This window comes from Somniosus microcephalus, chromosome 5 (assembly GCF_052327205.1).
Source record: "Somniosus microcephalus isolate GS21.2 chromosome 5, FLI_Smic_1.0, whole genome shotgun sequence".
NCBI classification, from domain to species: Eukaryota; Metazoa; Chordata; class Chondrichthyes; order Squaliformes; family Somniosidae; genus Somniosus; species Somniosus microcephalus.
Window position 1 is genome coordinate 83,427,828 of NC_140991.1, and position 23,923 is coordinate 83,451,750.

Below are 23,923 nucleotides of genomic sequence, written 5' to 3' on the forward strand. Positions count from 1 at the left end.
TAGACTTTGTCCTGTTTATTATCCCCTACAAACAAATTACAAAAAGGCAAGGTCAGACAAAAATAAGGCAAGGTCACATTAGGAAAGGCTGGCAGCTAATGTTTTACAGTCAATCATTAAAGATAGAGAAATCCAAGGCTGGCGAATGTTATAAATAGCCAACAATGTATTTGAATATTTCTAGTTTATTCACAGAAATTATTTCACAAAAAAGGCCTGTTAACAATTTTAGATCCAACAATTCAGGTATGTTTTTCTACTTTAGAAATGATCAATTCACCTGTTTTGTTTGTGATTGTCGTAAATGAAGCAGGGAAATCAGAATGCACAGCCAATGGCTGGTCACATTATTCAAAAACCCTGCTTTTCTGACTGAGGTTTCACTGTCTTCCTTGAAGAGATGGCTGAGAAATAAAATAACCTTTTCAGGACCAGAGTGCAGACCAATAACCAAATTCAGGTACAGGTTACTGAATATATCAATAATGCCTCAGAAAACAAAAGGATATGGAAGAATGTGAGAAAGAAGTACTACACTTCAGGACAGGCCCCAAAGTGATGGGAAACTGGAACTGCTGCAATCTTTACTATGCACTATATTCACATTTTTCAGTCTGATGGATTAAGGTATTGCAAACATTGTCATTGCAAACTATAGTTAGCTCTATGTTGATACAGATAGAATTATGTAAAAATGTTATAATGAAGGTTTTTGTTTTAAACAGGATCAAAAACACTTGTATTGTGGATGCCATGACCCTACAGGAAACGTAATTCAAACTTACATGAGTCTTGCCAATAATGTCTACTTCTGTCACTTCCACAGAAAAAGATAGCATATAATAACAACAGGATCTGCATTAGCACTGGTGGAAGCAGCAATATAAATAAGCCCCTGACAATCTCCAAGTGCTAGTTGATATAAATATGCTTGCAGTGGAAGCCAATCCTTTTGAAGTGGTGGAAGGGAAGTGTGCACCAGTTGGCACATTCTCAATTAATGCCATATTCTTCTGATTTGCTGAGTAGCTACCATGAATAGCTCAATGCTCTCAAGCAGTTTTCCAAAGCATTACAATTAGTAAAATGTGCCCTCAACTAGAAAAACACACAAAAAAAGTTTTAAAAAGGGGGTTTCCAAACCAAGCTACTGAGATATCCACAGAAGTAGAGTTTTTGTTTGCCCCCAATATGGAGAGCACATTCTTTCCCAGAAGGGGCACACCACACATAACTAAGTCTAGAAAGTTTTGGCGCATGTCAGCAGAGCCAAGACATAAGGGCCTAGAAATTGGATTGCAGCGGCCTGCCGACGAGAACTGCAGGCAGAGAACGATCCCAGTACCTGATCAGATAGGCCCGAGGCACACCCGATATTGGGCCTCGAAGCTCGTTTACATGAGATGGACGAGTTTCGGAAACCCGCTGGTATCCAGGCAGCTCACTGGAGAAAACAATTTCAATTTCAGGAGTGAGAGGAGCACTCCTGCACCTCCCAGCTCCACATTCAGGTAAGTATTTTTTTAAATTTACCTTGCTGGTCCCTTTAAGGACCGCTGGTTAGGCCGCCTGTAGACCATGTTATCCTGAACACAGCGGCCCAGCGCCTGGCCAGGTACATTTAGAGCAGCCCAATTTTGCAAAGGGGGCCTCAAACAGGCATTAGGCGAAGGGCCGAATGCTTGTTTCAGATACGGGCCCTGGACGCCTCTTTCTCTGCCTTTACTAATATGGCAGGTGGTGCATTTACGTCGCGTAATGAGCACACCACCCCACCAGCATTTTGGATGGGTAGGCACCCTTTTTGTGCCTGAAAAACTGGCAGGCATCATCTAATTTCTGGGCCAAGGATTTCTAGGTGTGCTCAAAGGTACTGCTGAGGTTTAAATAGCTAAAACCATGTGGCCTACCAGCACAGGGCACTGATAAGCTTCCCGCTGCTTGTCTCGCTTCTTCAATGGGGGATCACTCTATCCCCTTTAGGCCGGCCATTGACCTAAACTGTTATCTGGAGCCGATTGTAAAGAATCCTAATGCTCAGCGACAAGTCTATCCCTCCAGGTTCCATTAGTGAGCCAGCATGGCTGGTCAATTATCAACAGTACCCTAGAATATTACTGATTCCAGCATCGAATTAACACGTCAGCTAGGTTGTCATCTTGGAGCCACCTTAACCCTAAAAAAGTTGGCAAATTTCTGCTTTCATCGTCTGCTAATTCTTGCCACTATTTATCTCGGGTTTTTTTTAATCCGCTTATACGTTTTAAGTCATTTACCTGACGGTTTACATGTTGAAGTTTACATACCTCCCCCCAAAAATGAAGCTAATTGCTTATTGTATGTCCTTCATAGGTAAGAAGGTTCCTTCAGCAAGGAGTAAAACAAAACAAATTTAAATTATTGACGAAAAACTATCGGCTATACAGGTGGAATCCAAAATTGATTCTATGTTCTTTGTTATTTGTTATCTCCGACCTACAGGAAATGGACATATGTGTCCCATTTGTTGATCCAAGTGTACTGCTGGGAGTTTGCAGTTAACTATGTGACCTTCTGAAATTTTCCTGCTATTGTAAAACTAGAAGTTTGTAGTTTGAAAATGGAAGGAAAAAAAAGAGAGAACGGGAAATGTCTTGAAAATATGGTAAATTATGTGTCCCACCCAATTTTCCGAAGGCAGTTTGGATGCAAATAATGAGGCTGTGCTCCCAAAATGTGCCAGGGGGTGCGGGCTGATGGTGGGGGAGCTTGGGGGGCCGGGAGGAAGCACTCCTGCACCTCCTGACCCACAAGGATTGCTCCCCAAGGCTGAGGCTGCCTCGTTGCAGCCACCGGGAATTCCAAGCCCCGGTATCCCTGGCTGCCTGCCGTTAAAGTAGAGGCTTCAGGCCTCATTATCATATTTGGATTGCCAACCCGCCTCCTGGCAGCGGGTTGGCAGCCTGCAACCCCCCCCACCCCGTCCCACCTGAGTGAAAGGTGAAAGTGGGTGGGTTGGGGTCGGGTTTTACATTTGCACAACTTTCACTTCCCCCCCCCCTGCTATGCCTCCAACCCACCTGTTCTTACCTATGAGGAATTCCGGCCTCACTTACCATATACTGTTGGGAGTGCACAATAGTTATAGGAATAATGTATTTTCTAAAAGGATCAATAAAGGAAAATCATTTTCACAATTGGCATTGTCTTTTCCTTACCAGTATTCTTGTATGATATTGTTTCAGCGGCTGTGGCAACCTCACTTCTCGTCTTGTGATGTGATGTGTGGTCGTGGAAGGGCCCCGCAAGCTGATATGCTCTCCGACAGGTGATGGGTCAGCAGTCTACAACCAGAAAAATGATACACCCATGAGAAAAACCTGACTGATGACTAGTGAAACCATGAAATCATGAAACTTTACCTCTTTCATAGGCACTGTCTTTAGATTTAATGGCATATTGTTCCTGTAAATTGAATCAGTCTATTGAAACTGTTACACAAGTTAACCCCGTCCAGCAGCATGAATGCACAGCAACATACAGCACAGCTTGATGCCATCCATCATTCTCTTTAATAAGTTAATGCAGTATAGTATGTAAACCTAGGCATTCCTGCCCCCAAAAAAACTGCAACACCAAAAGGTTATAACTTTTTAAAAACTGTTTCTTCTGAAAAGAAATGCATCCCCACATACTCCGAATGGGCCAGAATTTGCTGTCAAAATAACAGCAAGGTGCTTGCCGTTATTTATGGGTAAATGGTACAGAAACTTCAGGCGAGGAACAGATGCGTGGTTAAATGTGAATATTCAAAAGTTGCTGTCCGAGTTGCGCCCCTTTGCCATTAGCTTCACGAAAACGGCATCTCGGCCTGAGCCTCCCCATTTATTTTAGGAACTTGTTGTATTTGCCCATGAATTGCCGCTTAAACGCCCCACAGAAAATTAAGTCTTGTCATTACAAGCGTAAGTACCCATTTAAATGATGTGATAAATGTTAATGTCTGCCAATTAACCTCTCTGGCACAGAAAATTAACTATTACAAGTGTGGCGTCTCATTCCTTCAGGTTTTGAATATTTTGGGGATATTCAAAAATGTCACATTTAAAATAGTTTTTTCTTAACTTTTCCTTTCTGACTTTTTTTCTCTCTCTCTTAATCCAATCTTTCTTCCATATCTTTATTATCTTTCTGTACCCGATTTGACATTGAATTAACCCCCTTTAATTCACCCTCCTTCTCAGACCTTCCGCTGTTTAGTTCCCAATCCTTAAATCTCTTTGGTTAAGGAGATACCCTGTTGGCTGCTCAGTTCACTCGGGTCCCAGATGTCCTGTTTCTCTCACTGCGCTGTTATCAGCTTGCAATTTCAGCAACTTTATCGGCAAAAATGTTTTGAGCTAAAGGGTGAAGGGGAAGTCTAACTAACGGCAGATGACATTAGATGCCCTGCTACAGCAAATTCTGGCCCATGGATTTACTTTTCTGTTAGGGCCACTTCCAATATTCCTGACACTAGGGACAACAGTCTTGCCCTCACTTGGTTCTTACCGGAAACATTAACCTTGATAATGGAAAGGAAAAGCACAATACAGTCTCAACAGTTTATGTCTACTTTTAAAAACACATTAATTTCAGCAATAACAACAGAAAATGCTGGAAAAACTCAGCAGGCCAGGCAACATCCGTGGAGAGAGAAATAGAGTCAACGTTTCAGGTCGGAACCCTTCGTCAGGACTGAAAAAACACAGGAAATGAAACAGATTAAAAGGTCAGTTTGGGGGCTGGGAAATGGGGATGAAAGAACAAAAGAGAAGTGAAGAGACATTAAGAGGTATTCAAAATGAGACGAGATGGTGATAGGACTAGTGGAGACAAAAGACGGCTCTAGATTAGGTGTGAAATGCGCTGGCAGAATGAGAGACAGCTGCCATGTGGGAGAGTAAAAAAGGGGGAAGGGCCAAAACAAAGGTGTGGATAAAAAATATAAGTAAAAATGTAATAGGGGCCGAGGTTATGATCTGAAATTGTTGAACTTGATATTGAGTCTGGAAGGCTGTAAAGTGCCTAATCGGAAGAGGAGGTGCTGTTCCTCGAGCTTACGCTGGGTTTCCGTGGAACAATGCAAGAGCCCGAGTACGGTGAGGTCTGAGTGGGAATGGAGCGGTGAATTAAAATGACAGGTGACCGGAAGCTCGGGGTCACCCTTACGGACTGAACGGAGGTGTTCTGCAAAGCGGTCACCCAATCTGCGTTTGGTCTCCCCAATGTAGAGGGGACCACATTGTGAGCAGCGAATACAGTATACTAGATTGCAAGAAGTACAAGTAAATCGCTGTTTCACCTGGAACGGGTGTTTGGGGCCCTGGACAGTGGGAAGGGGGGAGGTATAAGGGCAGGTGTTGCATCTCCCGCGCTTGCACGGGAAGGTGCCGGGCGAAGGGGAAGGGGTGCTGGGGGTGATAGAGGAGTGGACTAGGGTGTCTCGGAGGGAGCGGTCCCTACGGAATGCTGAAAGGGGAGGGGAGGGGAAGATGCATTTGGTGGTGGGATCACGTTGGAGGTGGCGGAAATGGCGGAGGATGATCTGTTGAATGTGGAGGCTGGTGGGGTGAAAGGTGAGGACAAGGGGAACCCTATCGTGGTTCCGGGAGGGAGGGGCAGGGGTGAGGGCAGAAGTGCGGGAGATAGAATGGACACGGTCGAGGGCTGTGTTAACCACGGTAGAGGGAATCCTCGGTTGAGGAAAAAGGAAGACATGTTGGAAGCACTGGTGTGGAAGGTGGCATCGTCGGAGCAGATGCGGTGGAGATGGAGAAACTGGGAGAATGGAATAGAGTCCTTACAGGAGGCGGGGTGGGAGGAAGTGTAGTCCAGGTAGCTGTGGGAGTCAGTGGGTTTGTAGTGAATGTTGGTCAATAACCTATCCCTAGAGATGGAGACGGAGAAGTTGAGGAAGGGAAGGGAAAAGTTGGAGATGGACCATGTGAAGGTGAGGGAAGGGTGGAAATTGGAGGCAAAGTGAATGAAAGTGTCTAGTTCAGGGCGAGAGCAGGAAACGGCACCGATACAGTCATCAATGTACCGGAAAAAGAGGTGAGGGAGTAGGACTGGAAAAAAAGAGTGTTCCACATATCCCATGAAAAGGCAGGAATAGCTAGGACCCATGCGGGTACCCGTAGCAACACCTTTGATTTGATTTCAGCAATATCTTGTCTCAAGCTCCTTTTTCTACAGTGTGTCTTCCACTCAGACTGGGTCCTTTAAGTCCTTATTGAGCTCTCTTATGGTTCCACATTAAATTTTATTGCCATTTAGGCATGGCCGAAGCTCAGTTGTCCGATTGTACACCATGGTAAACTGGTAGATCAGAGCCAGCATCAATTCGACAATGCCTAGGAAAAGCTTGTAAAGAGTGAGAGCAGCCCCAGTCTTGACGTATTCCCACCTTCGCGGCTTGCCAGCCAGTCCAATGGAGTGAAAGGAGTCACAACTTCCAAATGCCAATGGAATGTGCTTTGCAGTCTCATGCCAAAAATACTGTATGCAAAGGAAATAAAAAGCAAAAGACACTTCCTTCTGAAGTGTGACTTGCCGAACACAGCACCTGGCTGGGAACGCTGGGTCGTAGAATTTCTCCTTTTGTCCGATTGTAATATTCTCTTTTATCCCATTAAAAATTCCATTGTATATTCAGTAATTCTGAAGACAAATTTCTACATATGGATATGTATCTGCCTTGCCCATACTGCTAAGAGCTGGCTCATTAGACGAGGGAGATGTACGTCCGTATATATTTTACCAAATAGATTCTGGGTGAAGGTTCCTTTGCCATTTCCCTCACTCAAAAGATATTAACCATGCACGTTCTGCTGCAGTTGTTGAGGTTATCAAGTTCGTGAACAATGATTTGGTCCCTGTTAACATGTGGCACATCGTTATTTGAGTTTCAAGAGATGATCGCTCACAGATTCCTATCTCTGCTGTTTCTAGGCCTTTAGGTTTGTTGAGAAATATTGTCTATATTTCAACTGTTGGGCAGGCTTACTTGCTACTTGCTTCAACCCTGAATCCTCTAATCTGAATCAGAAAATACTGGTGTGTTCCAGGTTTGGATGAAGATCCAGGTGAGGAGCGAGAAGCTCTTGCACCAGGATGCAGTGACAGGTCCTCAATACTGGTTTTATAATTTTGTGTTGATTGAGAAGGCTTATCAACAGGATTATAATTTGATTTTAGTGGTGGCGCATAGATTCAGGCTCATTGTCCTAGGGTCTTCCTGTTGCTTTGAGCAGCAGTTTGAGGGAGGGATATACTGTGCCACATTGTGAATGAAGAAACTTGAGAGCCAATTTTTACTTGGGGTGCGAATGGGGCCTGCGGTCCGTGAAGCGGGCGGTGAACTGTCTGGCCCCCTGGAGCGTGTGGCCAGGGAGGTTTTAACTCCAAGGCCTCATTTCTATGCCCCAATTCAGACTGTTACCAGAAGCCAGTGGGAATAACGTCAGCACTAGTGGGAAGGACGAAAAATTAGTGTGGGGCGGGGGTGGGGGCAAGCCAGGCTGCCGCCAGGGACCCATGGAAATGGTGCTTGGCTTTGGGAGGGCGGGAGTTAAAAATCGGTCCTTTGATGTTTGTGGTAAACACTAAGCTTTTCTATTCTTCACAATGTTAGGAATTTTCCCAGTTTTTGGCAGCAGTAACATGGGTCCCCATTGACTTAAATTATAGACTTTTCTTCCCAGTGCTGGTGGCCCTTAGAGAAGCCTAGTCTGATCAGGTTGGGGTTCCCACTATTTTTTTTCCTGGTTTGAGCACTCAATGTGGGATCCCGAATGGTTTTGTATAGAACTAGGGGTCACAGTCTCAGAATAAGGGGTTGGCCATTTAGGACTGAGATGAGGAGAAATTTCTTCACTCAGAGGGTTGTGAATCTTTGGAATTCTCTACCCAGAGGGCTGTGGATGTTCAGTCGTTGAGGATATTCAAGACAGAGATCGATAGATTTTTGGATACTAAGGGAACCAAGGGATAGGGGGATAGTGCGGGAAGGTGGAGTTGAGGTGCAAGATCAGACATGATCTTATTGAATGACAGAGCAGGGTCGAAGGGCTACTCCTGCTCCTATTTCTTCTGTTATTATGTATCTGCTGAGTTTTTGCTGGTCTTCAGTAATTGCTGCATAGTTAAGATCTTTCTTTGTTGGATGTAGGTATCTTCAGCTCATTTATTTGGTTCTGCCTTGCTTTTCGAGATAGTAGGATTTGGTTGGTTCAAGAGGAGATGTATTGTTTCATAGTTCAATCAGAGGTTCTATTTAAGACACAAACAACTGCGGACACTTCTCCAATCTTACTTTATAACATTAATGCTAGAAGTTTGCAGTTAATTTTTGTGATTGTATGAAAGATTTAAACAATTTTGAACATTTTGAATGGTAAAATGGTCTTTCAGCATTCAAACAGTTAAACATTTTCTAGCTAAATGTGCTATAGCATGTAATGACCAAATGCCCAAAAGCAGCTTAGTATTTCCTGATCAGTGTTGCTGAAATCATTTTAATTGACTGCAAATGTTTCAGATTGTTCAGTGATGACTGAATGTTCTGGAGAGGTTATGCTGTTTACACTTTATTTTCACTGAGGTCTTGGACCCAAAAGGTTCAAAAATTGAAGACAACAAGCAGCTAAAAATGTGCAAAACTACACAAAAAAGGATGCACAGAGGCTATAAAAGCAGAAAAATTAGACCTCAGTGTTAACTTTGTTCTTCTCTCCACAGATGCCACCTGACCTGCTGAGTATTTCCAGCATTTTAGTTCTTATTTCAGATTTCCAGCATCCGCAGTATTTTGCTTTTGCGTATACGCTATGTTTTGTTGCGAGAGTGCTGTATTACAGAGGTCGGCTCCAAAGGGCCCGATATCCCGTGTGTCCGTGCTGGGCATTGGGCCTGCACCGCTCAGGTTTTCCAGGTATGGATGCAGTCTAGCAAGTGGCTGCCACCAAAAATGATGAGTTTCTTTTTAGGTTTGATATGGAACCAGGAGGAGCAGAAATGCTCATCCCGACTCCATATTACTCCCAGGGGTTGCTGCCAACCTGCAATCAGCTTCCCTCCCGTTCTCCCCACACCTTCAGGCCACTTTAAAGCAGAAGAGTCATTTAGGCTTTGTTTGGTGCGGAACATATTAAAATGGGAGTATTTTTTAAGAGATGTAAGTGAGATTCCTAAGGTCGACTTGACAGATCTGAGGACATTTGTTATATTTCCACTTTAGCTGTAGAAGCCTAATGTTTAACTTTGGGGCCAAGTCTGTAATGGAAGCACAGTCTGCAGCTCAAGACTCAAGGCTGCATAGTTTGCATCGCATTACAAATACATTGACGTAAGAAAACTACTAGGCACTTGGTCTAAGCATTAAACAAAGCTTTAATCAACTGTTTTACAACATGGAGGTCTAGTTGTGTTCTTCACTAGTTCCTGTTAAGAAAGTCCTGCGCAAGCTGGGCCCGTGCCCAAGTAGTTATACTCTCCCTGAACAGCGCCACCCGCAGGTCGCTCAGTATTATTTCATAAGTCTTTCTTTCATGAATGACTGATTCATGTCATACATGTTGAGCTTTTCAAAGCTGGATGGTACAAGGTATAAAATTTAGATTTATATTGACATGTCTTTGGAAGATAATGGCTCCTGGACTGATAAGACCATGGAAATGTCATGCCAAGGAATGTAACTGGTCAATATACTCAAAAGGCATTCTGATATCTTTGCTTCATTTACCATTGTAAGGAGGATACTTTGTAAAGCCTTTTGTCAACAAATTAAATGGGTTGCATAGAGCCCATGATAGTGGTCTGTGGAAAGATATGGGCTTGATTGTCCAAATGGCCTTTTATTATTCTGATTTCTTTTATGTTATTGGCTACTCTCCTATGTCTCTTGGTGGCTGGGTTTGAACACCATTGGTCAAAACCCGAGGCACAGGGAAGAGGAAAATGAGGCAAAGACCCATTACATCAGGTCTTCACCCTTCCTGTGGTGCAAGTGGGCTTGTACCTGTCGTGGACGTTCACTTTTAAATGAGTTGGAAGGAAACAATCTCCGCTTCCCACCTCATTTTCCTCACAATCACTTGTTGGGTGCCGCATCGGAGCCTGTTGAAAGCTGGAGTAAGGACCTGCCTCTAGAACCCATGGACTAAAAGGTCTGCAGGGGTCACGAGGACACCCCTGGGACGACTGGAAGTACTATGGCCTTCTGGTTGATGCTCCCCAGCCACACTCACATTTCCTCACTGATTTGTAGACACAAGGCACAGCTACAGCCTGGGCCTGTGCCTGGAGCTCTCCTAGGTGATGTAAATGATCTGGGGGGGGGGAAATGCTGCTGTGTTCCCATATAGGAAAATCACTTTTAGTTTGTTTGATCTTTCAAATGTAAAACATATACAGTGGGTAAAGTGAAGAAGGAAAATAAGTCTATCCTATGTTGTTATTTTAATTGCTGCATTATTTTAGCCAGAAGTAGTAAGCAATGCCCAATTATTGCCTGTTGAAAAAAGTTTGTTAATGATTTCTCAAAAATTTCTAACCATATAGACAATTTAAGTTCACCACCTGTACCACATGCCTGGAAAAGCAGCAGTAGCTCAGTGACAAGACTGCGTTGTTGATCTCACAAAAGAACAAAAGCTGCATGATAGTTTGAAGTTGATAGTGATTTTGGTGCCAATTCACCATCTCATCCACTGGTAGAATATGGTTTCATCCTATGATTCTTCACATACTGGGCTTCTGATCTTATCCATGCTTTTAGTAGAATCATAGCGACGAGGAAAAAATGTCTCCTCACAGAAGAGGTATGAAAAGCCTCAGGCTTAAAAGCAACATTAGCAAAGATTTCGCAGTATGTTAACTGCTTGCCCTCTTGGCTGGAGATGGATGTGTAACCCAGGAATTCTGAAGATGGAGGAATTAAAGGACACATTTGAGGAAAGTGAAAATGCTTTGTAGCAGTACTGGGCATTAGAATACCAACATATGATGTTATAGAATGACAGTGTATGTGTTGAAGCCAGTGATACTCCGATCCGCTAGGTTCATTATCTAACTTGCACTGCTATGGGGAAATACAAAACAGGCCATGTGGTTCTCAGCAGAGAGTAGGAAAATCATAGGGAGAATGATCCTTAAGTCACTGTTCCCCGCATCCTATTTTTATACCTAATGAGAAAACACATGAACAACCTATTCCCAAGCGTCTGCCAATATCGCTTTGAAACAGGCCACGAGGAGATATGGAAAGCAGCCCAGAGGTGACCTGTTTTTTCCTTGCTCATTGTGAGTATATACAAGATTGGGCAATATCTGCTTTACAGAAAAGGTTATTTAAACTTAAATTGATGGGGTTTCAGGATAAAACTTGGGAATAAATAAGCAATCATCTGAAATTTGTTAAGGGAGTTATTTGGGGTTGGGGTTGGGGTGGAGGGATGTGGGTCAGTGCTGAATAGGGTGCATCAAAAACGGTATTGCACCCCTAATAGCCCTAATTTAGATCAGTAGGGTCAGTTAAATCTGAGGAGGTACCTGGGGAACCACAAAATGAGTCAGATAAAATATGTGTGGGAAGACTAATAGCAGATGAAATTTAATGCAGACAAATGTAAAGTATTGCACGTTGGAATGAACAATAGGCAACACACATACTCCATGAATAGTGCTGAAATAGCTGCGGATGAAGTTGAAAGAGGTTTAGGGGTTCAGCAGACCCAATGCTCAACATGTCCAGTCACTACGCAGCCGAAATCAACAAAGCAAATAGAATGCTAAATTATATGGGTAAAATAGTAGAGTACAACTCATGCTTAAACTGTATAATGCTCTAGTCAGACCACAGCTTGCATACTGTGTCTAGTTTTTATCTGCACAACACAAGAAAGGCATTCAAGCCCTGGAGGCAGGTCATAAAATATCCACAAGGCTGATTCCTAGTGTCAAAGACCTATCTGAAAAGATCGAATGAAGTTGGGCCCTGAACTTCCTTGGACTTTCTGCCACTGCGCCGCAGTAACTTCATCGGAAGTGCGTGTGGAGGAAACCCCATTCATGCATAAACAGTGTTTCCACCGCACTTCCGACAAAGATAGTGGTGCAGTGACAGAAAGTCCAAGGAAATTGAGGGCCTTGGACTTTTCAGCCATGAAACAAGGTAAAAGTGAAGTGATTTTTTGACAGGTATGTAAAATTGTAAATTGTTAATGAAGAAGGTAGATCCAGAATATTGCTTCAAATTAATCTGTGCCAGAAGGACAAGAAGACATGGGGTTCGATTTTCATCGGGCCGTTGAGGCGGGATTGGAGGCATGTGGGGGGTTAAAATTGCAAAAACTGGCGGGCGGGCCCAACCCCGCCTCCAAGCAATTTTCATGAAATCGTGTCTACTGGTCCCGTCTCCGTCCCGCCTCCAAGAGGCGGGATAGGCAGTTAAGGCCCTTAACAAGCACTAAATTGCCTCTATAATGCCATTTTGATAGGCCTTTGTGATTTTAACCCTTTTCCCACGTGAAGCCCGCCTGTTCTGAAACATGACGGTGAAACCTGGTGGTAGCACAATTGGATTGCTGACTATCAGCTGCAGCTCAACCATTAAATAGGAGATTTGATCAGCCATCATTTGCAGGTGGCAGGACTTTGTTGTCTCAGGTCTGGGGGAACTTTTAGAAGGCATAACCACAGCTGTGGAAGTTTGGAGCCTGACACCCATCTCCAGTGTGACCTCCTGGGAAACCCCTCTCGCCACCTTCACTGAGCGCTTCCTCAACTGAGGCATATACCAAGTAATCCTAAGCCTGCAATGTGGAAGTCCCATTAGCGAAATGACACACGCCACAACTGCAGCAGTAGCCATCAGATTTTTTATTTACAGTAACCATCTGATAGTTTTTTAATATTAAACATCAAATTTCACCCAAGTGACTTCCCTTGTGACTATTTGTGCAGTATCTTTCTCTTACAAAGTCAGTACAAAGAAGGTTCACTCGGTTAATCCCGGGGATGAGGGGGTGGTCATATGAGGAGAGGTTGAGTAGATTGGGACTCTACTCATTGGAGTTCAGAAGAATGAGAGGCGATCTTATTGAAACATATAAGATTGTGAAGGGGCTTGATCGGGTGGATGCGGTGAGGATGTTCCCAATGATGGGTGAAACTAGAACTAGGGGGCATAATCTTAAAATAAGGGGCTGCTCATTCAAAACTGAGATGAGGAGAAACTTCTTCACTCAGAGGGTGGTAGGTTTGTGGAATTTGCTGCCCCAGAAAGCTGTGGAAGCTACATCATTAAATAAATTTAAAACAGAAATAGATAGTTTCCTAGAAGTAAAGGGAATAAAGGGTTACGGGGAGCGGGCAGGAAATTGGACATGAGTCTGGGTTCGGAATGGTCATGGCCCTGTGGGTAGTGGAGCGGGCCCAGGGGCCGTGTAGCCTTGTTCTGCTCCTACTGTGTTCTAATTCTGTTAGATTTCAGGAGATGGTTTTATTCCTGTTCCTGGCTGGGGTGGAGATCGCCTTTACAGAAGGTAAGTACTGTAGAAAATATAGGGACAGAGTGATCTCCTGGAAGAATTTCGATCGCCTAGATGGGTCGGAGAGGAATTTCCCAGATTTTTTTCTCCCAAATTGGCCATTGGGTCTTTATCTGGTTTTTCACCTCTCCCGGGAGATCACATGGGTTCGGGTGGATGCAGAGTGATAGAAGATTTGAGGTTCGGATCAGATCAGCCATGATCTTATTGAATGGTGGAGCAGGCTCGAGGGGCCGATTGGCCTACTCCTGCTCCTATTTCTTATGTTCTTATGTTCTTACGCATTCTCCTACGTGGTGCTTCCCTGTGGCTTCAGCAGATGTGGAGACTCCTTGCTCACTTTCTTGCTGCTCCTGTCTCGACACCTTTGGCAGGCGTCCTCTGGGGTTGCGAACCTGTGAGGGCTCGCCAACAGTCTGCTGCTCCTGCGGCTGTGCAGGGGTTGAGACACCAATCTCAGTTGGGTGTGGACTCTGGTGGGGCTCTGACCGAGGGTTCTGCAGTGACATGGAAGTGTAAGCGCTTGGAGAGGAGCACCCACTTCCTTGATGTCTGCCACCAACTTCCCTCTCATGGGTCAGGTCCCCCTCAGCGCTTGCAAGTGGCTTGAGAGCACCTTGCTGCACATCAGGGGGGCCATGGGGACCCATATCTGCACTGGCAGTCCTACTCAGAAGGACTTCCATGAAGGTCTGGTTTCTCTATTCAATAGATGACCATCGCTCCTCCAGAGATGTCATTCTATTCAGAACACTCACCATGTTTTCTGCACTCTGGCGACTTATCACCTCCATGGAGGTTGCCATCCTTTCCATGGTGATGCGTTCATGCGCCAATGACTCCACAAAGGCTCTGCTCATGTTCGCAATGGACTCCTCCATTCGCTCCACACTCGCAGCAACCCTGGAGACAAAACCTGCCAGAGACTCCTGCATCCGTTCCTGGAGTTCCAGCACCGCTGATCTTATGGATGGACCCAGAGGCAGAGGGTCGACATGCAGCTAAGCCGAGCTGGCAGAGTCCTGCACCCTCTGACTAGGACTCTCCACTGCTGTCCCTGTCTCCACAATCTGCTGATGCTCACTTGTGAGCTGTGATACACCAGGTGACAACACTACTCTATCTCGCAAAGGTCCCACCGAGGTGCGAGTGTCTGCGCTGGTGCTGGGTGCGCTGAATTCTGCTGACGCTGCGCCCTCAGAGGTTGCAGCTTCCTCTGAGGAGTCTGGATGCTAAGGCTCTTCCTCCTGGCTAGTGGGGACGGGTGCTTGCGATGGTCCTGTGCGGGAGTAAAGGAAAGAGTCAGAGATGTGATGCCAAGGTTACATGCACATTGCATATTGCAGATGATCATAAGTCCATCTGTTAGAGCTTCAGAATCATTATCAGCGACTCATGCAATGTCAATGAGAGAGATGGAAAACTATTCTGTCACCAGCTTGCTGTGATGCACCCATCTGTCCGTCCCCCACTTGGGAATCTTCCTCCACTCCCACAATCTCCAGGACTGCCTCCTCCCAGGTGGTGAGCTGGGCTACTGAGGGTGGCCCTCCGCCTGTCCTCACTCTTTCCCTCTTATTGTGAGCTCTCTTTTCCTACAATGAGGGAGACAAGTGGAGTTTGAGTGAGAATGAAGGAGTGAGTGTAGAGAATCCATAGCATAGATGCTTAGAAGGAGACAAAAATGGAGTGAGGTGGCAAGACCAAGGGCCCTCCCTGTGTGTTCTAAGTTGTAATTGCATCACAGTGATAGGGAGTGTGAGGGCTGCATAGTCGAATAGTTAGGTGAATGTGACCATAGAGAGAGAGGGAATGGGTAAGGGTACATGGATGTCAGTGTCAAGTGGGAAGTGGAGGAAGAGATTGCTAAAGCTGAGTGCTGGTGAGGAGAGGCAATGGGGATCAGATTGAGGGTGATGGGAAATTCATACTCACTTTTCCAGTGCGCAGAAGGTCATGAAACCTCTTCCTGCACTGAAGCCAGGTTCTGCGGGTTATTGACAAAGAGTTGACCTCCTCTGCCACCTGGATCCACACAGCCTTGGTTTGCTGGGGAGGCTTCTTCCTCCCTGAAGAAGGGAAGAGCACCTCTTTATTTGCTCTTGCTCCCTCTACTAAAGCCTGCAGGGCAATGTCATCAAAGCGGGGTGCAGACCTAGGTCTATCGCTGGCCATTCTGCCTGCAGGTGCCTCTAACATGCAAGGGCAAAAAGCTTGGCAGTCTGCAGAAGAAGAAAGGCTTGTTGCAGACCTTAAATGCAGCAGCAATGATGACGTCATTGGAGGCGACTTTCAGACTGGAAAAACTCATTGGCCATGGGTTCCCACACGTTGGAACTCAATTGGCCAATTAAGTTAAAATGGCATCATTTTCCCACATCGATTTAGAATCGGGTGGCTAACATGAAATGCGGATTACACGACCCCAGTCCGCCCCAGTATCAAAATCCAGCCCATGGACTCAGACGAGTAAAAGGCAAATTTAGGACTGATATAAGGATATTATTCTTCACACAAAGAGCGACCAATACAGGGAATCAATCTCGGAGGCAATAATCTTGGAATCATTTAATAAATAGTTGGATTCTATGATAGGATGTGGAGGGGGTGGGGTACTGTGGGACTTTACTGGATGACTGACCTGAATGGATTTCCTCATCTGTATCTATCTTTTATGATTTGGAGCTGTTTGAAACAGCCAGTGAATCATTTCATTTATAGTATGTCCTTATAGTATTACCAATCCTTAAACTGAATGTGAACTTATCTTTACAATTTCCTCAACATTATTCTCTGCAAGTGTTGTCTTTATTATTCACAATAGAGGATGTTTGATAAAACATCACACTGTAAGCAGTTCAAACAAAAAGACCTATATTCTGTATACACAATTACCAGGCTAAACTTATTGGGGTAGATTTTGGATTTTACCACCTGGATATTAAACATCACCTGGGCAAGACACAGAGAGGAATATCAGACAGGCTCTGTTACAGACATGCAATCCTCCCCGTCCAGTTCTCCTCTCTACACTCTCCCCAGAAGATGCTTACTACTCAAAAATCTACCTAGTTACTAGCAACTAGCCACTTTGTAACCGCGTTATTATTTTTTTGTCCGAAAAACAGTTAAGTATCACTGCTTGTGTGATTAAGCAAATGAGCACCTTACATTTCATTTTCATTTTCCAGCAACATTTATGTTTTAACACATTAAAACACTAACACATTATTAACTAATTGGAATGTATACATCCATCAGTCAGGTTATATTTTTTTACAGGAGAACCAGGAAATTATCAAACCTATATGTTATGACAATGGCAATTAAAAATTAATTAATGACAGTGTAGCTAGCAATAACAACATAATTTATGTTGGGCAAAATGCCATCTGGTGTCTTTGGTCTTTTATCATGACTCAAGTCTGAAAAATATCTTCACCACTGAACTGAACCAATATATTATCACTGCATTCTACCATGTTATATGATAAGTATGCAAAATGTGTTATGAACAGTGTCTAATCAATTTAACGTGATTTATATCCTGTTGAACTTGTTACTAGTATAAATCTGCTGCATTGACTGTACAACTGACCATAGAAAGTTTCTCAGTCCTGTATAGCCTACACACTGTGCACTCCTGCTGCTACAGATGGAAAACAATTCTCCTTTATCTCTCAAGGCAAGTGTGTACTTAACTGTTTTTAAAAAAAAAATCATATTAATCGGCTGGATTCGTTGCAGTTGTCATTTTTTCAATATTTAGATCACAGAAATAATCATTTTTCAAGATTTGGTTGACCAACTCACTTGAGAAGACACTGAGTGCTTGATTTCACCTTAGGTTTTATTCTGCAGACTTGAATCAATTACTTTTACAGCAGTCATTTATAGAAAATAGTAAAGTGATGCCTACCTCTAGCTGTAGTGGATTAATTGTAGCATTCATGCGGCAGTGTAAAGGCCCATTTGTTTGTATCTGCAAGATGTACAGTAGATATTCGCCTCGGTAATGACTAGGCCAACCCACTTCCATGACGGCAGCACTGATTGCACTCGGCCCACTGTTGTGCAGCTGAACAAATGTTTTAACAAAAACACAAGATAATATTGCAGGTCTTCCTGTTAATAACTAAAGGCAGGATGTCAATAACATACATTACAGACAGCCAACATGACTGCTTTTCACAGAGCAGTGAAGTAATGTCACCCCAAGAAGCTTTTGAAAGTGTAGTATGGTAAAGGATTCCCAAATTAATATAGACATAACATGAAGTCCACCTATCCACTGAAAGTTCAAATATATTATTAATCCATTAGATGATATAAATTGGTTGTTATTCAATGAGGACCACTTATATTTTTCACTGCTCCTTGACCAAATGAATATAGACATAACAAAAGTTTTGACCAAAAGTTAATATGCGGCACACACTAATACAATTAATAACTTTACAAAATGTAATTCATTACTTTCATCCTCTTCCCGCACTGTGCATCACCTCTAGCTGAGTGGATGAGCTCCCATACCTCTGTCTATGCCACTAGGAGATGCAACAAACAGCCTGGAGTGGCTCTCTTCCCAATATGTTACAAATTTAGGGTCTCTCCTTAGATATTCTCTCAAGGATAGTGTTGCTAGTCACTTCTATGAGTAGTTTGAACTACCCAATATCTAACTGTACAATAGCATAACACACGGGTGTAGCAATAGTATCCCCCTGTGATCTGAACTTGATATTTGTGTCTTTTGCACATGTTCATCTTCAAGCTCTTTAAAGCTGGACCGAGGAAGCACTTGATAAGGCAAAGCCAGATACGAATCATTAAGCTGTTTTATTCCACAGTGATTGAAGCAACAAAGCAACAATTATGAGTATATTTAAACAGTAAAGCTTGTCTTTGCGTAATAATGCTAAATATTGACATGCTATGCTTCCCCATATCAATGGGCCATCTTACTTGCCTTAAACAAAATAACTTCTAACTACCCACTTGCATGCTAAAATTTTGAGCCTGCCCAAAACTTGCATTCACAGCATTTTGTTGGAAGATCTGACTGATTGGCTCTACTTCTCTTTTTTATTACCCTGTTTTCACAGCTAGACGAGACCAAGGACTTCCCTACATAATGGGCATGAGATGTCTATTGATTGCCAAAACAAGGTAATAAATTGATTATTATTTACAGTCTATGGGGAAATAACATCAAAATTTAGCTCATTAGAATTTTTAACCACCTATTTCCTCACTGCCTTTTAAAAAAAAACTTGCACAAAAGACACTTTGGTATAAAACCCCAATGCTTAAAAAAAAAATTCTTTCTCAAAATTCTTATTGTGGAAAAATGGTCAAGAAAATCTCAAAATGGCAAATCAGACCTTGCAGGTCCATAATTGTCTGATATTCATCTCCCTTCATATTAATTTAGCTCCTTTACATGATCAGAAAGTATCCCTTTCAAGTTTGTATCACAATTATATTAATAGCAATACTGCTTCAACTACCAACGGATAGGCTGAACTAAAAAAAAATGATATTGAAGTTCATGAGAATTCTTTGCAAGTGAATTTTAAAGAGGGAACTGATGGAAGTTTTTTCATATGTACCATGAAGGCTTCTCTATAATCATTAATAAAAAAACTTGCAACATTGAATCTGGAATGAATTATTTAACATGTGTCACGCATATGTTCATACTGTTCTATTGATTTAAAACTGAAAAACTAGTCTTTTGTCACCAAATATTCTATTTCATAACTTTATAATTATTCTTTCAAGCATTTATCAAAATGAATATAAGAAACATGTTTTTTTTTAAACTCACTTCATAAACATGCCGGACTAATGGTCCAATGTGCTCCTCTTTCTTAGGTCTTTCTTTAATCTTCCAGTCAGTGATGGGCAGGAAGATTTGCTCAGGATGGGACACCCTAGTACAAGAACACAATGGCTCAGTCTTTGTGGTTAAGCTGCACAGATCATGTTCAGTCGTACACTTTAAAGCAACACAAGAAAAAAAAAGTCAAGCATGTGAGAAGCAAAGGAAAATAAGATAGACTAGATCGATGCTTCAAACAAAAGGTGGAAAAATGCAATTACAAACTCAGGATGAGCCTCAACTGGGACCCTTTAATGGAAGAAACAATAGAGAACATCACACCTAATGTTATATTAAAAAGAAAACATTTTTCATTAATCCAAACCCAAATTATAGAAGGTGAAAGACTGTTAGGGGAATTACATTTTTTTCCTATTCTCAACTATGCAATTCAACTAATTAAAATCAGACTAACCAGATGGAGAAAAACACATTTTCCTTCCATCCCTCTTGCCGTCTTCAGAAAGCAAAGCAAACAATTTCTTAGAAGGAATAATGTGTTCTCTTGCTACTAAACAGTAACCAAAACTATATGTAGTTCATTTTTCAGAAAATCACCCACATTGTGTCACTTGTCAGTTAAATGAAACTTCCAGACTGTTATGGGTGCTATATTTCTCTTTTTGGTTTTAATGTCACACAATGAATTATGTGCCTTTGATGGTTTTGAAACTCACCAGCTAATAAATGCTCTGGTTGTATATGTGGGTGTAATTCCTATGGTATTTCCTTCCTGCTAAAGTGATGGCAACGCTTTCCCAATGGTCCTGGCCTGCAGTCATCTCGTGAAGAGAAGTTTGTTTCTCTTTGTTATTTCCTAATCTTTAGCTTCAGTCTTTCATCAGATTTAGAGTTTTCCACCATTCCGGGTATTGTTATACATCAAGTCAACAATTGCTCTAAGATTCTGTGGTCTGATTTTATAAAGTTCACATTTTTTGTAATGTTGTTACATTTTCATTTCTGGAGCAATACATTTGTGGCACGTCTCAAACCTCTGTTTTTAAAATGATTGGAACAACATTGCAAAATTCTCAACATTCTATTGGTAAAAGCCTGGTTAGAGAAGTGATTTCAAGGTATGGGAAGTAATGGGTGCAATGCCAGTTAACATATCAAATCACTGCATACAGCAATACACAAAGGGAACAGAAAGCTTAATTATATTGCCAGGTCAGTTCAGTATAAGCCTAAGGATGTCATGTTAAAATTGTACAGTGCACTAGTCAGTTTGCACTTTTGAGTACTATTTTGGTCACGAGTCTTTCCTCAGAGTTCAGACAGAAGTGAAACATTCAGACTATGGAAGTAGTGTAGAGAAGAGCCAAAAGCCTGATGCCTAGTGTCCAAGGCTTGAGATATGAGGAAAGACTGGGGGAATGGGTCTTTTTAACCTTGAAAGGAAGTGACAGAGATGGGCCCTTGTAGAAGTATACAAGATATTAAAAGGCGCACAAAATATTTTCGGAGCACAACTTCAAGGTATGTCCATCCACTAGAACAAGAGGGCATAAGCTAAAACTGGTGAAAAGAAAGTTTGGGACAAATGTCAGGAAGAACTTCTTCATCATAACAGTGACCAATACTTGGAATGAACTTCCAGGTAATGTAGTGCAGTGGAAACCTTAGACTCATTCAAGAGGTAGTTGGATAAGTGATGTAATGTGATTGTGAATGTGCATAGTTGAATACATATATAGAGGAGGCTTCCTTTTATACAATATACTGGGGAATGGTATTTTAACATTTTGAAGTGATTTAATCTGTGTGGAATGTCTCAGCTCTTAATGGATGTTACATTTAAAACAGAAGTTTCTAGTATTGCAGCAACCTTGAGTTTCCAAAAAAGAATAGTTTTTCCAGTTTGATAATCCCAACTCAAGATGAAACAGAAAAGAAACCAGTCAGTATCACAGATATTAGGTTAGCCCACTGATGTGAACAATAGCTTTGTAAGTTTGTTCATTAACTGATAGATGGCATAGATTTTGACAGCAATAATACCAAAAAAATGATGTTTTACAGATTCTAATATATTTCCTTCAATTAAGGGATATCTCATTATTGAAAACCAATATGCTTTTTAAAAAATTGTTCTCAGGATGTGGCCAATGCTGGCAAGGTCACATTTATTGCCCATCCCTAGTTGCCCTGGGAAGATGGTGGTGAGCTGCCTTCTTGAGCGGCTGCAGTCTTTGTGGTGATGATGCTCGCACAATGATGTTAGATAGAGAATTCCAGGATACTGACCCAGCAACAATGGAGGAACAGTGATAGGTGTCCAAGTCAGAATGGTGCATGACTTGGAGGAGAACTTTGAGGTGATGCTGTTCCTATAACACTGCAGTCATTGTCCTTCTCAGTGGCAGAGGTCACAGGGGAGGAAGGTGTTGTTGAAATAACCTTAATGTGTTGCTGCAGTGCATCCTGCAGCTGCAGTGTGGCAGTGATGTAGGGGGTGGATATTTAGTCCAGTGCCAGGGGCACTGATCAAGCAAACTGCTCTGTCCTGGATGGTGTTCACCTTCTTGAGCGTTGTTGCAGCTGCTCCCATCCAGGCGAGTGGTAGGTATTCCATCACATTCCTGAATTGAGCCTTGTAGAGCCTTCTTAAACCCCTCTCCCCTGCCTTTTCCACCCTCACCTCCAACAGCAAGTGCAAGGAGCTCATGGACTTCTTTGTCACAAAGATTGAGACCATCCGTTCAACTTCCCTCTCTTCCCCACCCCATGCCCTGCCCTAGCCCTGAACTCGCATCTTTCTCTAGTTTCTCTTCAATCTCCCCTCGTGCCCTCTCTGAGCTCATCTTGCCCATGAAACCCACCGCCTGCTCCCTCAACCCGAGTTCCATCAAGCTACTGACCACACAACTTCCCTTCCTGGCTCCCATGTTAGCTGACATTGTTAACGGTTCCCTCTCCTCAGGTACTGTTCTCCTCCCCTTCAAATCTGCCGTCATCTCCCCCTCCTCAAAAAACCCACACTTGACCCCTTTGTCCTTGCAAACTACCGCCCCATTTCCAACCTCCCTTTCCTCTCCAAAGTCCTTGAACGTGTTGTCGCCTCCCAAATCCGTGCCCATCTTTCCCGCAACTCCATGTTTAAATCACCCCAATCGGGATTATGCCCCTGACACAGTACCTAAACTGCTCTTATCAAAGTCACAAATGACATCCTACATGACTGAGCTTCCGACCACATATCCGCTCGATCACCAAGACAGCCTACTTCCACCTCCATAACATTGCCTGACTCCTCCCCTGCCTCAGCTCATCTGCTGCTGAAACTTTCATCCATGCCTTTGTTACCCCTAGACTTGACTATTCCAATGCTCTCCTGGCTGGCCTCCCATCTTCCATCCTACATAAACTTGAGTTCATCCAAAACTCTGCTGCCCGTTTCCTAACTCGCACCAATTCCCGTTCACCCATCACCCCTGTGCTCGCTGACCTACATTGGCTCCCAGTCCACCAACACCTCAATTTTAAAATTCTCATCCTAGTTTTCAAATCCCTGCATGGCCTCCCACCTCCCTATCGCTGCAGCCTCCTTCAGCCCTACAAGCCTTCGAAATCTCTGCGTTCTTCTAATTCTGGCCCCTTGTGCATCCCCAATTTTAATTGCTCCACCATTGACGGCTCTACCTTCAGCTGCCTAGGCCCTAAGCTCTGGAATTCCCTCCCTAAACCTCTCTGCTCTACCTCTCTCTCCTCCTATAAAATGCTCCTTAAAACCTACCTCTTTGTCCAAGCATTTGTTCCGAATATCTCCTTATGTGGCTCGGTGTCAAATTTTTGACTGATAATCACTCCTGTGAAACGCCTTGGGACATTTTACTACATTAAAGGCACTATATAAATGCATGTTGTTGTCGTTGGTGAAGAGACTTTGAGTGGTCAGGAGGTCAGCTATTTGTCGCAGAGTACCCAGCCTCTGTCTTGCTCTTGTAACCGCAATGCTGATATGGCTGATCCAATTAAGCTTCTGGTCAATGATTACTCCGAAGATATTGATGGTGATGATGGTGTTGAAAATCAGGGGTAGGCGGCTGAGTTCTTCTTGATGGTAATTTCATGGTAATGACAATTCTTCTTCTTCTTCTTAGGCAGTTCGTCGGAACCGAGGATGACTTTCTTCCACATTAAAAAATGAGTTCTCAGGTGACTGATGAGTCCAATGCGGGACCTACAGTCTCTGTCACAGGTGGGGCAGACGGTGGTTGAAGGGGCGAGTGAACGGGGTGCTTGGGTTGACATGCGCTCCTTCCGCTGTTTGCGCTTGGCTTCCACTTGCTCCCGGCGAAGAGACTCAAGGTATTCGGCGCCTTCCCGGATGCTTCTCCTCCACTTTGTGCGATCTTGGGCCAGTGATTCCCAGGTGTCGGTGAGGATGTTACACTTTTTCAAGGAGGCTTTGAGGGTGTCCTTGAAGCGTTTCCTCTGCCCACCTGGGGCTCTCTTGCCGTGT

The 23,923-nt window shown here is 43.3% G+C and overlaps 1 protein-coding gene and 1 long non-coding RNA gene across 2 annotated transcripts in view; one reads left to right on the plus strand and one right to left on the minus strand.

Annotated features, from left to right (window-relative positions):
• Positions 1–23,923, minus strand: part of itga8 (integrin, alpha 8) — a 291,754-nt gene that overhangs the window by 70,625 nt on the left and 197,206 nt on the right. Inside the window, exons 24-26 of the mRNA XM_085987920.1 lie at positions 19,402–19,507; positions 17,491–17,649; positions 3,198–3,323 (exon numbers count right to left, since the gene is read on the minus strand). Of these exons, the coding sequence (XP_085844046.1) occupies positions 3,198–3,323; positions 17,491–17,649; positions 19,402–19,507 (391 nt within the window). The remainder of the gene's footprint in view (positions 1–3,197; positions 3,324–17,490; positions 17,650–19,401; positions 19,508–23,923) is intronic.
• On the plus strand, positions 3,316–20,156 carry LOC147117167 (uncharacterized). Its single transcript, XR_015078388.1, has 3 exons — positions 3,316–4,750; positions 18,677–18,740; positions 19,449–20,156. It is a non-coding gene; the product is annotated as an uncharacterized LOC147117167 (long non-coding RNA).